Source organism: Chelon labrosus (assembly GCF_963514085.1).
Source record: "Chelon labrosus genome assembly, chromosome: 1".
Classification (NCBI taxonomy): domain Eukaryota; kingdom Metazoa; phylum Chordata; class Actinopteri; order Mugiliformes; family Mugilidae; genus Chelon; species Chelon labrosus.
The window spans coordinates 38,673,071-38,686,834 of NC_140337.1; the positions used below are offsets into that span (position 1 = coordinate 38,673,071).

At 39.6% G+C, this 13,764-nt stretch overlaps 1 protein-coding gene and 1 pseudogene across 2 annotated transcripts in view; both read left to right on the forward strand.

Moving 5' to 3' along the window:
* The window catches only part of LOC311491647 (low affinity immunoglobulin gamma Fc region receptor III-like), a 293,642-nt pseudogene that overhangs the window by 204,920 nt on the left and 74,958 nt on the right, over positions 1–13,764 (forward strand). The gene's annotated exons all lie outside the window — the stretch shown is intronic.
* Positions 4,640–9,467, forward strand: LOC311486210 (coxsackievirus and adenovirus receptor-like; the record flags this gene model as incomplete). The annotated part of the gene is made up of 3 exons (XM_084541992.1): positions 4,640–4,718; positions 8,480–8,812; positions 9,068–9,467. 3 exons carry the CDS (start codon positions 4,640–4,642, stop codon positions 9,241–9,243), a joined length of 588 nt encoding a protein of 195 aa, XP_084398118.1. The 3' UTR covers positions 9,244–9,467.

Below are 13,764 nucleotides of genomic sequence, written 5' to 3' on the forward strand. Positions count from 1 at the left end.
GTCTTTCTCTGAGTGCAGTATCCACTGTGCCACAAACAATCCTGTCTCTCACTAGTGAGTCTCTCAGAGTGCCAAACTCACATGTTTTGCTCCTTGCTTTTGGTCATGGGTGAAAAACTGGTACCTCTCCAAGGTCACGTGCTGGCTAGGCACAAAGTATTCCTTCAAACTTTGTCATTAGTTCTGCCAAAGCCATATTAGCATCATCCAGCTGAAAGCTATTATATATGTCCAAAGCATCTTCTCCAGTAACATGCAAAAGGATGTTAGCTTTCAGTTTTTCATCATCACCCCCAGCTCTGCTTGCTGCTAAATATTAAATCTTTTCTTAAAACGCTTCCAGTTATCAGACATGGCAAAACTTCCGTCTGTAGCTGCTCACGGCCATTTTTGACACCACGTGTTATCTTGCTCTAACTTATAATAAGCAGACGATGCATGACATCTGTTTGTTTTTATATTTTCTTAACAGCTTTTCACATGTAAACAATCCCGTGCTACCTGCATGGCTACGTAACACTGACGTCCCTCGCGGGGCTCCTGCGCCTGGTCCTGACTACTGTGGCATGCTGGGTAATGGAGTTCTTATCTAACTATACTCATCACAAGATCAGTGGTCACAGAGCAGCAGACGGCCTGAGAATAAGTTTACCGTAAATGTTCATATAAAGTGTCCTGTTATTTATTCATTCCATTGACATTTTTCAGTGTCGTTATGGAGAGGAAACCTTTCTACTCCAATCTTCTATACATGAACATCTTCTTAATAATATCTACCTCCACAAAAACACTCTTGATGAACTGCAGTTGCTGGTACTTCCGGGTACTTTCAGACCAGGAAGTTCCTCGTCTCCGCCCGAGTTCAACACTTTTTATTAACAGATGTCTCATTGTACTGTTTAGTTGCCTCAATGATTCTATCAGTCATGTCAAACTTGTCCAACTAGAACCGTTGAGGTTATGGATCCACCCATAAATCGCTAGTAGACACTAAATTAATGTTGTGATTACGATTTCAGAAAAGCAGCGGTTGTTGAACATTTATCAGCTCCAACTCCTAAATGATCCTCTGACTTTAAAGAACACGGAGAAACTCAACACAACTGATGAGAGAAACAGGTCTGTTTGGAGTGCTGCAAGGTGTAAATCCTTTTTGGTGCTCTTCGGTGCAGGGATTCCAGATATAGAAAAAGAAGAGAGATCCGAGGCACTCAAAAAAGATGCATATAAAAACTTTTATTAGACTACTTAAACATGCTTACGCGTTTCAGCCTAGCTGGCCTTCATCAGAGCAGTTCTAAAATGGCTGTGTGTTTGCCACTCTTTCTAAGCTGATCAATCAAGCAGGTCACATGACTAACAGAAATCACCTGCTTGATAAATCACATGACAATCCATGTTAAAAAAGAAGAAAATATTAAACAAGAAGTACAATTGGTATCAATACAAAACATTTCATAAAGCAACACTATTTATCAAAATACAGAAGCACTTTGTCATTTTTTATCATATAATTTAGAGCTAGACAACAGAAAGACTAATCTCCATCACATTTAATGTGGGCATAACCTGGGATGTTGAAATAACCTAGAGAAAAGGAGAGAAATCAAGTTCAAGATTCAGTCCTGGGTATGTTGTTGCTTTTAAAGTATAGATCCAAAACGATTCTCTTTGTAAAAGTTTTTTTTAGAATATCCCCCCCTCTAATTGATTTTGCAATATGTTCTATTCCTAATATTTTTAGTGTGTCACTACTGCCATGGCCTGCCTGTTTGTAGTGCAAAGCCATAGGGTACCTGGGATTAGATGTTCTTATGGCGTATTTATGTTCAGCGAACCTTGTCTTGAGTTTTCGTTTTGTTCTTCCTATATAGAAGCAGCCACATGGGCATTCAAGCCTATAAACAACATAAGTAGTATTACAGTTAATAAATGAATGTATCTTATACTCTTGACCTGTTGTAATGTCTAGAAAAGAGTTTGTCTTTATCATATTGCCACAATGGTTACAATTTCCACATTGGTGGTTACCTCTTCTAGTATCTAGCCATGTTTTTGTCTGTATCGGAGGGAGATGGCTCTTAACCAATTTGTCACTCAGAGTAGAAGCTCGTCTAAAGCTGATCGTAGGAGCGTCAGGAAATGCTTCCCTGAGAGAGACATCACTAGTCAGTATATCCCAGTTCTTTTTAATTATTTGTTTGATTTTGTGTCCCTCGCTGCTATATTGGGTCACAAAGTACACCTGATTAGAGTCTCTTGTTCTGTTCTGATTCTTAACTAGTAGTTGTTCTCTTGTGAGATGTTTAGCTCTATTGTAAGCCAAATCTATTGTTTTACACGTATAACCTCTTTTTTTGAACCTACAGGCCATATCTTCTGCTTTCATTTCAAAATCTTCACTGGAGTCGCAGATTCGCCTAAGCCTTTGAAATTGTCCAAATGGAATATTATCAATTAACCATGGTGGATGAAAGCTATCTGCCTTAAGTATTGTGTTACGGTCTGTAGGTTTCCTGAAAATAGATGTATGTAAATCTCCATTTTCATCTTTAGAGATGTTAAGGTCAAGAAAATTAATATGGGTTAAGGAAAATTCAAGACTTAGCTTCAAGTTGGAATTTATATTATTAAGATAAGAATGGAACAACAAAAGTTCAGGTTCTGAACCAGACCATATGCAAATTATGTCGTCTATATACCTGCCCCACCATACAATTTTTTCAGCATATACATTCAAGCTAGAGTAGACAAAAGTCTCTTCCCAAAAACCCATAAATAAGTTAGAATAGTTTGGTGCAAAACACGCTCCCATCGCAGTACCTTTAATCTGTTTGTAAAACTGGTTCTGAAAAAGAAACACATTGTTATTAAGAGTCCATTCTGCAAGTTGTAGAATAAATGCAGCAGGGGGCATCTGTTCAGGCAGTCTGTTCTCCAAGTAGTGTGATAGTGCCTTAAGTCCTTCTTTGTGGTCAATATTGGTGTATAAGGACTCAACGTCCATTGTCACCAAGAAGGATGATCCAATGTTCTTAATCTCTTTAATCCTATTCAATACAGACGTGCTATCTTGAATGAAAGAAGGCAGATCAAGTACATATGGCTTAATGAAGAAGTCGACGAATTTAGAGGTTGGTTCTGTTACTGATTCATTGCCACTAATTATAGGTCTTCCTGGTGGATTAGTCAAATTCTTGTGAATTTTAGGAAGCATATAAAAACAGGGAATCCTCGGATACTTTGGTAGCAGAAAGTCATATTCTTTTTGTGAGATCCATTCTTCAGTCTTAGCATGTGACAGCATTTCTTTAAATTCAGTTTTAATCAGCTCAATTGGGTTAGATGACAGAGGTTGGTAGTACTCACAATTGTCCAGTTGCCGCTTAGCCTCCATGATGTATTGGTCTCTGCCCCACACGGCAACTGCTCCTCCTTTATCCGCCCTTTTGATTATGATGTCATCATTATTTGAAAGCCAGTTTAATCCTTCTATTTCTTCTTTTGACAAGTTATAATCAGCTTTCTTTTTTGATGTAAACAATTTATCAACTTCATATGTAACTTTTTTAAAAAAGGTGTTCAAAGTTGGATTACATATGTTTGGCGTAAAAGTTGACTTGGGCTTGAATGGAGTACCTGTGCTCTGATGTGTAGGAGCATAAAAGACAGCTTGACTTGAGTTGGTATGATACCACACTTTCAGCTGAAGATTGCGATGAAATTTGAATAGGTCGATCTTTGTTTGAAACTCTTTAGTTGTATTTGTAGGGGCAAAGGTAAGGCCTTTAGACAGAACTGAAATATGATTGGCTGCAAGTGGAACGTCAGAGATGTTAATCACTTCTTCTTGCCCCTGTTCCTTGTGTGTCGGTCTCTTGGATGATTTTCTTCTTCCTCGTCTGGTCTTACGCTTCGTAGTCTGCTTTTGAGGTTGCCTTTTCTGGGTATCTTGTCTAAAAAAACAGTGGAGGAGTGATAATCACCTGCAGACTGTTCTTCATCACTACTTGGTAGCTGGAAAGATACAGTCCTTCTCCTTTGTAGCTGTGCATTATAGCTGTATTTTTGCTTCCATGTGTAGACTTTCTCCTCTTTGTAATCCTGTTGGTCTCTCTTAAATTTCTTTAGTTTTTCTTGTTTAATATCTTTCTGTAGTTTATCCAATCCATCTTTAAGCTCTTGTTCAAAGAGGGGCTCCTTATCTTTGAACTTAGTAGAGATCTCATTCTTAAGTTTAGCTAATTCTCTCTGGGTTTCACATTTTTGCTTCTTAGCTTCCTCAATAAGAAGTAGAATAAGATCAAGGGAGCACTTATTTAAGATGGCTTCCCATTTGTTTTTAAAGTCAATATCTCCATAGCCAAAAGAAGGAAATTTCTTTATCCGTAATCCTCTCGGAATCATTTTCTCTCTCCAATAGTCTGACAATGTTGTCATATGGAGCTGTAATTTCAGTTCTTTCTCAGAAAACTTTTTAAAATCCAGAAATAAATTTCCTTTAACAACCGCTTAATAGCTGTTAAGCGGTTGTTGAACATTTCTCAGCTCCAACTCCTAAATGATCCTCTGACTTTAAAGAACACGGAGAAACTCAACACAACTGATGAGAGAGTTTTAGCAGAATAATAAGAGAAGGATGCCGACTTCAGAGAACAACGAGGAACGGACCGCCCATACCCGTTACAGTGTAGGCTCCTTGTGGGAGAACAAACCAAGTTAGTTTCACTGTCCAACAGCAAAACAAAGTGTTTATAGTGTCTCCTCAAACATGTGGTTGATCCAGATCTACTAGATCCAGACACCCGCTTTGGTTTCAACTCACCAGCAGAGACAGACAGGACGACGCTCAGTAAAGTCATGCAGAGAGACGCAGATGTAACAGCAGCCATCTTGTCTTCTACGGTGGCCGCCAGGCCAGAAGCCTCTGTACATAGACGCCTCATTGAGCGGGTTGGGCTGTTGCTGCAATACGTCAACGTCGCCGCCATGGAGTGAACTTTATTAAGCGTCTTCTACAAAGTACTCTAAGTTAATGTCTCTCATTTAAACATTCACACACTAATGTATATACTCAGGAAACCGATAGGAACCAAAAACATTAATGTCACATTATGTTACAGACGTTGAGAACAGATTGTTACAGTTGTGTATCTGCAGCAGATTTGCTCCTCGAGTGTCTGAGTGCCTTAGTTTGCTAGTTGTCAAGGTAGGTAGTACGTTTTGTTTCTCTGCAGAGTGAGATGTAAGATTTCTTCTGTCTGTACCCGGCTGGCCTTAGGCAGATGGTTCCTCCATATGAGCTGGGTTCTGCTCGAGGTTTCTTCCTGTTAAAGGGAGTTTTTCCTGCCACCATCTCCTTCAGGCTGCTCTGGAGGTTTCAGGCCGGGTGTTGTAAAGCGTCTTGAGATGATGTTGTTATTGTTGCTATATAAATAAAATTAAATTGAATGGTGCCGTTTATTGATTATATATCAATCAAATGTGGTAGGACTCAACAGAGCTGGTTAAATAGACTCTAGATTCATGATTCTTGAGTCTTCTTTGGTGGCTTGTTCAATGAGCCGGATCCAGAATCTTTTTTTCCACCACTAGTGACATGCATCAGTTTTATATTTACGATAACGTTTGTTTTTGAGACAATACGTTGGCAGGTGACGTACAAAGACAATTTCTGTCTAGTGTCCAGCCTGAATGTTAACAAGAAAAAGTTGCTTTTGAGCTTGGTTTTTTTTACAGGTCTGGTTGCTTATTAGTCTCGCGAGATCTGGTAACATTCCTCCTGGCTACCGTAGAATTTTTTATTTTTTATTTTATTTTTTTCTCCCGGCTACCGTAGAAGACAAGATGGCTGCTGTTACATCTGCGTCTCTCTGCATGACTTTACTGAGCGTTTTCCTGTCTGTCTCTGCTGGTGAGTTGAAACCAATGCAGGAGCCTACACTGTAACGGGTATGGGCGGTCCGTTCCTCGTTGTTCTCTGAAGTCGGCATCCTTCTCTTATTATTCTGCTAAAACTCTCTCATCAGTTGTGTTGAGTTTCTCCGTGTTCTTTAAAGTCAGAGGATCATTTAGGAGTTGGAGCTGATGAATGTTCAACAACCGCTGCTTTTCTGAAATCGTAATCGCAACATTAATTTAGTGTCTACTAGCGATTTATGGGTGGATCCATAACCTCAACGGTTCTAGTTGGACAAGTTTTACATGACTGATAGAAACATTGAGGAAACTAAACAGTACAGTGAGACATCTGTTAATAAAAAGTGTTGAACTCGGGCGGAGACGATGTGTCACAACTTCCTGGTCTGAAAGTACCCGGAAGTACCAGCAACTGCAGTTCATCAAGAGTGTTTTTGTGGAGGTAGATATTATTAAGAAGATGTTCATGTATAGAAGATTAGAGTAGAAAGGTTTCCTCTCCATAACGACACTGAAGGCTCAGTTAGTCAGGAACAGTCATGGTGGACATAGGGCTGCCAACCGGGCCTTGAAAAACAGAATCGTCCTGTATTTAGAACCCAAAGTACGTACTGATCTGAAACAGGACGCACTCTGACCCGTATTACCGTGAGAATCAAAAATAGTGTAAAATGTCAATGGAATGAATAAATAACAGGACACTTTATATGAACATTTACGGTAAACTTATTCCTAGGCCGTCTCCTGCTCTGTGACCACTGATCTTGTGATGTTATGAGTATAGTTAGATAAGAACTCCATTACCCAGCATGCCACAGAAGTCAGGACCATGCGCAGGAGCCCCGCGAGAGACGTCAGTTGTACGTAGCCATGCAGGTAGAACGGGATTGTTTACATGTGAAAAGCTGTTCAGAACAAATATAAAAAAAAACAGCTGTCACACATCGTCTGCTTATTACAAGTTAGAGCAAGATAACACAGATAGATGACAGCAGGAATCCCTCTCATCTGATTGGTCGAGGTACTGTTGCTTGAGAAGAAGATACCAGGAGACAACAAAGCTACAACTTCTACTAACACTTTTCTTATTGCACTGTTACAAGAGGAATGTTCTGCTTTCTATTGTTTTATATTAATTTATACAGTTTGAAGTTAAGCAGGACAGGTTTCTGTTTAAGAGAGATATTTATTTTATTCTGTTAAGTGTGTTATCTTGTATTTAAAATTGTTGAATAATAATTTGTTTTCGATGTATTCATATCACTCAGAAATATGAATCTAATTCAATTCAGGTTTGAGTCAAATAGTTAAAAAATTGTTTCACACACAAAAAAAAGCTAAAACAATCCAGTATAAAAAACTAGTGGTAACCATGGTGACACCTGCAAACTGGTACAGGAAGATCTGCTGTTGACTCCAGAGTGACTCCTAGTTAATTTCTACAGATTAAATATAATCTTGATATGAATAAATGTGTTTTATGTGAAAAAATATATTGAATCCTTGGAGCATTTCTTCTTCTACTGTGAGTGTAGTGTTTACTGTCCTCAGTCGTCCATCCACCACATTCTTTTGGTTTTCTTCTCCAAAATAATGATTTCAGTGTTTCCTCTGTCATTTCAGATATTTAATATAATGCTAGTTTTGGTCTAAATAGCTATAATTATTGTATAACTCATCTGTTTGTTATTTTTAAGGTTTAAAGTTCTGCATAATTAGGGTCGTGGCTGCTTTGAGTGACAGGTGATGGTTGGTAGGATGAGGATGGTTTTGGTCCATTTTGATCATTTTAAATATGAATAATACCTGACTGCTACTGCTGCAGTTACTAGCTGAACATCAAGGAAGTGTCTCAATGACTGCATTAAACAGGCCTCTGTTCACCACCTCAGAAACAGCCCTTTCGCCATTTAGCCTGCTACCCCTCCCTCTTGAGAATGAGCTCCTGTAGCCCCGCCCCTCTCTAACCAAAGCCCCACAGCACTTGACAAAACCTACAGCTTAACTTTAACAAAGTCAAGACAATGATGTTTTTTTGTTTGTTTTGTTTTTTAAAAATGACTAATTTGAAAAAAAACACACACATTATCATTTCAAGTGTGGTACAGGTTCAGGTTAACTTACCTCCAGCAAGGTCAAGTAGCCAGCTCCCTGGCCTTGTTTGATACCACTGTAGCATAATTTATAGCACCGTGGGACGTTGACGGTGTAGCTCCAGACTCCTCCCCAGAAATGTAACCCCAGACCGTTATCAGCTGTGATTGGTCTGAAATGCATTTCCTTGTTGATGTGACTCAGCAGCAGGTAGATCTCAGAGAGTTGTCCTTGGTTCAGGCTCCTACGTACCGTCTACTCAGACTTCTTCTCTTTGTTCTGAGCTGCAGTGATTTCAGTGAAAGTAACTGTTGATCCACATTTATTTACTTCAACTCCAGCATGAGACAACATCACCTAGCTCAGTAGCCTGTGTTAGACCAGTGTCTCTCTTTGGTAGCTCCTCCCACTGACTGACTGCTGCATGTTGACCTTTAACCTCTCTGCTCTGTCTTGTTTCCTGCAGGACAGACAAACATCAGAGCTGAACCTGGACAGACTGTCTCTCTACCATGTAAAGCTCTGAACAATGATCCTGTCACAGTTGTAGAGTGGATCAGAACTGACCTGAAGGAAGATGAATATGTTCTTTTTTACCGGGATAGTAGGCTATATCCAGAGAACCAGCATCCATCTTATAAGAACCGAGTGGAACTACAGGACAGACAGATGAAGGATGGAGACGTGTCTCTGATTCTGAAGAATGTGACGATAGAGGACAGTGGAACATATGAGTGTTATGTTGGAACTAAAACAAACCACAGCATCACCATCATCATACTGGAAGTAGTTCCACCAGGTGAGTGAGTAGAGTTGAGTTTGTGTCTTTGTCTCTGATCAGAGTTGAAGCTGCTTCCTGGTTGTTGATGTGAGAGAGAAAGATCTCAGATCAGATGTTTGACTTTTAGAAAGATGTTGTTGATGAGACTTTCTAGAAAACAGCTGGTCTGAGTGATGTGATCAGAGTGCAGTAGATAATGTCTGACAGCAGTTTGTTCTTCACTCATCAGCTACCTCACACCTCACACCTGCTTCTGTTGCTTCTGTCACACAGCTGGACACCAGGATGGATCCGTTGGTCTGATAGTTGGTCTGACAGTTGTTGGTGTTGTTCTTATCGTGGCTATTTCTTTGATCACTGTAAGACACATGAAGAAGAAATCTTCACCTCCTTCCTCCTCTTCCTCCTCCTCTCCTCCTCTTCAATCAGCTGATCAATCCCTGGTCTGAAACAGTCTGGCAGCAGATAAACCAGAGTTTCCTTTAGCTACCAAACTGAAAACACGTCCCATCACTGCTCTAACATTCAGATGGAAACAGACAGGAAACTGAACTGCTGCTGTTTGTTGAGGACAGACAGGAGTTAACAATGCTGGACATCCAGCAGACATGAGCAACCCACTGTAGCAGCTGACCTCCAACACTCAGCAAACAGCAGGACTGTCTCCACAGAGGAAGGACTCAGTGGAAGCTCAAGTCATAGAAACAATCAATCTTCACTAAGAAATCTTTCATTCCTTTTTAATAGTAATCCAGAATTCTTCAAATCCTCAACAGGACAGTCCCTACAGTAGAGTCACTCAGGTTCCTAGGGTCCACAATTTCACGGGACCTGAACCAATTCCCCCGGGCTGTCGCTCTGATGAACTCTGATCATGTGGATGGTCTCACAGAGTGTGAGACCATCCACATGAAATAAACTATAACTCTGCACTATTGTGTATAGTCACTATACAAAACCCTGGTTTGGTGAATGTATCTGCTCTTATCCTATATTTTATGTGTATAGATTGAGATTTATTATTTTTTCACTTATTTAAGTTCTGTGTGTTTCTGTATGAGAGAGTAAAGTTACCAGAGTCAAATACTCTGTATGTGGACACACATGGACATTAAAGCTGATTCTGATTTCAGAATGTTCTCAGTGGCACACGAGAAGATCTACCAGTGACCCAAAGTGTCCTGAGAAGTCTGGGAGGTTTTATTCATTTCAGTTCTATTTTTTTATTGTTATTGTTTTTTTTTTTATCATTTGTTAAACGCTAAATACCTAAAACTAATTCTCATAGTGTTACATATGTGATGTTATTTCCCATGAAAGGAGCAGTCTGTCCTCACCATCACCATCATCATCACCATCATCATCATCACAGTGTCAGTGTATTTCAACATTAGCCTCGTTCTAATGTGCCTGTTACTAAATGAACATTTCCTCATCAAACTGATCCTCAGGTAGAGATCAGCTGTTACTGAGTATTTACACAACAAAGACACAATGGATGATGATTACTGGTGATTAATAGAAACCAGTAGAAACAGTGTGAAGGATCCATTGTCTGTGTCATGTTGAAATGTGCAGCATCTATGGATTTATGTGTTCTTATGGATGCCACATCAGTAATGTCCTGCTTACATTTCTTTTTTATTCATATATGTATTCATTGTTGCCACTAGGGGGCAGAGTATTGTTTTACTACCTGTCAAACAGAGTAATAAAACACATTTTCTTTACACCAATGACACAGTTGTATTTCAGTGGTGTAACATATGCTGCATGTGTGAATGAACTGATCTACTTCTTCTTCTTCAGCTTCAGCTTCTTTATATTGATCTCTGTTGCTTGTGTTCTTTTAATTAAAGTTGTTTTTATCTCAGGAACTGCTTTCTATCTACATGTTGCTCTAATGTTTAATCCTCAATAACAACAATAAAAGTCTTTCAGCTGAAACTGTGGATTCATGTTTTAGTTTCTTTCAGTTTCAGTTGGATGGAGAAAAGAAGAGGAGGATCAGTGACTTAGGTTGATGACAAGAAGATGAGGAAGATGATTTTCATGTCAGAATAAAAACCCAGTGAAGACATGAACATGCTGTCTGACTTGTGATCCTCCTGCTGTGTTCATCTGTGGATCTGATCTCCAGTCAGGACCAGCCTGGTAAACAGCCTGGTTCTGACTGGAGATCTGGGACTGGGACTTTCTCTGAGAGGAAACATCTTGGAGCTTCACTTCCTCCTTCTGATCAATAAATCTGAATCAGCTTGTTCTTGCTTCATCTGGAGGAAAATCTGACTGAAAGACTTTCCAGATGTGTTTCTCCTGATGGTGGTCAAACAGAACGCTACACGCAGGACGGCAGCAGAAGAGACGGAGACAGAGACGACGAGAGGACAGAGAAGACAGAGATGATGAGAGGACAGAGAAGACAGAGATGATGAGAGGACAGAAAAGACAGAAGAGGAGGTTGAATGTCAAGCAGCTTTAATCTGTTTAACTGCAGCTTTTCTTCTGTGTGTGTAAATGCTAAGAATCCATGAGAAGATGAATCCTAATAACAAAGAGCACATCCTCTGTTTCAGCTCAATAGATGAGTCAGGTGAAACTCAAACGCACGACTCAAGACACAGGTGGTGGATTGAAAATCTTTACATGAGAAAAAAAAAACAGACATCAAGAAGTCAAAATAAAAAAAAACACAAGGCTGGGCAATATGGCTGAAAAATGTATCACGATATAAGTGTTTATATCAGTCAATATCGATATTGATTCGTTTTTTTTAACCTATTCTACCCAGACTTCTCAACTGTGCTAAACTGCATCTGTTATTTCTTTATATCTTTGATGTTCTGTCGTATGGTTCTGCTGCCGTGTACCTCTAGATCAGATGTTGCTCTAGACTTTTTCGTTGTGTTATTTTGACTGACAGGGTCACAAAAATCCCGTCATAACCCATTTTTTACCTGTGATTTTATTTTTTTTTAAATGATAACAATGACATATTCAATAGCATTTAATTTTCATTCACTTTTAATTAATATTCAGTAGCGGTGGAAAAAAAAAAATCAAAGACGACTCATGAATCATGAATCTAGAGTCTATTTAACGGCTCAATTGAGTCCTACCACGTCTGACTGATATATAATCAATAAACTGAACCATTCAAACATCTGACATCTCTACAGAGAAACTAAACGTACGACCAGACATGACCTCTAGCAAACTAAGACACTCAGACAATCACTCACTTAATCACAATACGCAGAGAAACAAAACTTAACCGATTCTAACACTAATCAAGAGACAAGAGACAGTTAATATTCTCACTCTCCACCAAGTTAGCAGACAACATCGGTCTGACTCTTGTCAGACTTAAAATAACCAAAATATTACCAAACTGGTGACCTTTCCTTTTTTATCTACAGTTTCCTCTCTCGCTGTCTCTCTCATATTCTCCTTTCACTCCACGCCGTTCTTTTTATTGTTGTTGATGTCACCAGCCTGGCTCAGCTGGGCCGTGATGGGTCGAGAGGCTAAAGCCCTTCCTCTGCCTACATCCCCCAGAATGCCTTGCAGTTCTGGCTCGGGGTTTTCTTCCTATTTTTCTCTAACGGAGTTCAAGTGAAATTATCGAACATTCTATCGAACGTATTTTCAGTTGATATGGATCACGTGTCTATCGCGATATATATCGTTATCGTTTTATCGTCCAGCCAAGGAACAGAAATAGCTCCAAGCACACTAGGAACTAGTGATGGTCCTGTGACACCTGAGGTGTTAACACGTGCTGTAGCTCATGAAGCAGTTGTATTGAACCTCTGTATGGTCATGTAACTAGTGACGAATGAATCACTGCTTCATTCAACATTGAAACCCTGTCACTGGTTTGGTTGTCTCTGCTCTTTGGGAGAACTGAGGTGAGTCTATGAAGAAAGTAGAGACTGAGTGGACTGAGGGTTGATTTGACAGTGTCTAGTAAAAAGTTTCTGTTGGCTCGAATCCAGACAGAGTGAAGTTTTGCTCATCATCATTGAGTCATCAGTGGCTGTGTATTTTCCACCTAGTCCTTCAATGACCTCTGACCTCATTAAAACACATCTTAATACTTAATTGTTATGACTCCACTGCTATAGAAACCATCAACATCATACAGATAGACAATAAAACAGGACGTAGCATGGTAGACAGGTATCTCATATAGAGAGATAAATGTCATTACTAAAGAAAGAAACTCACTTAGAACAATTCATAAAGTCTCCTCTCACTCTCTGCAGCCACCAGCGCCACATACGTCAAATCCAGCAGAAGCATCAATGTCGACCCAATAAAATGACAAAAATATACATAACAGATGTAAATATAATTCATTTAACTCACCTGAACTTTAGAAACTATTCAGAGTTCTCCTCAGAGCCTGTCAACCAAGGGTAGCGCTCATAGTTGCTGACCTGGGTCAGGCTAGCTAGCTCCAGGGTTGGGCGGCCTTTCCTCACAATATCCAGCTTTTCCTTCAAAGTCCGCCGTGAAAATGTCTTTCTAAGAAGATCTGCAGCCAAATGGATAGCCTCTCCTCCTTCCTCCATGGTGGCTTCAACAAATAGCTATCAAAACGTTAAGGTTGTGCAGCTAGCAACAGATGAACATGAACCGCTAGCTTAGCTTAAACAGAGCGGCTCTCTGACCGTCCAATCAGAGGACAGTAAAACGCTGACGCTACTGTAGGCCACAGAGAAGGACTAAGAATACCAACTAGAAATGTGATTGGTTAAAGGAACAGCGTCATTACAATGTGTTTCGAAACTCTAGCTCAACATATAACCTAGTTTCAACTAACATCATATCTGGATCCATGTTGTAATATAACAATATTTTAATATAATTTTACACAGCTGCATCGAACCGAACCAAGTATGTCATTAACGATATGTTACGTTCATTGTATAGAGAAAGTAATATGACCTAAACGTTACCCACTT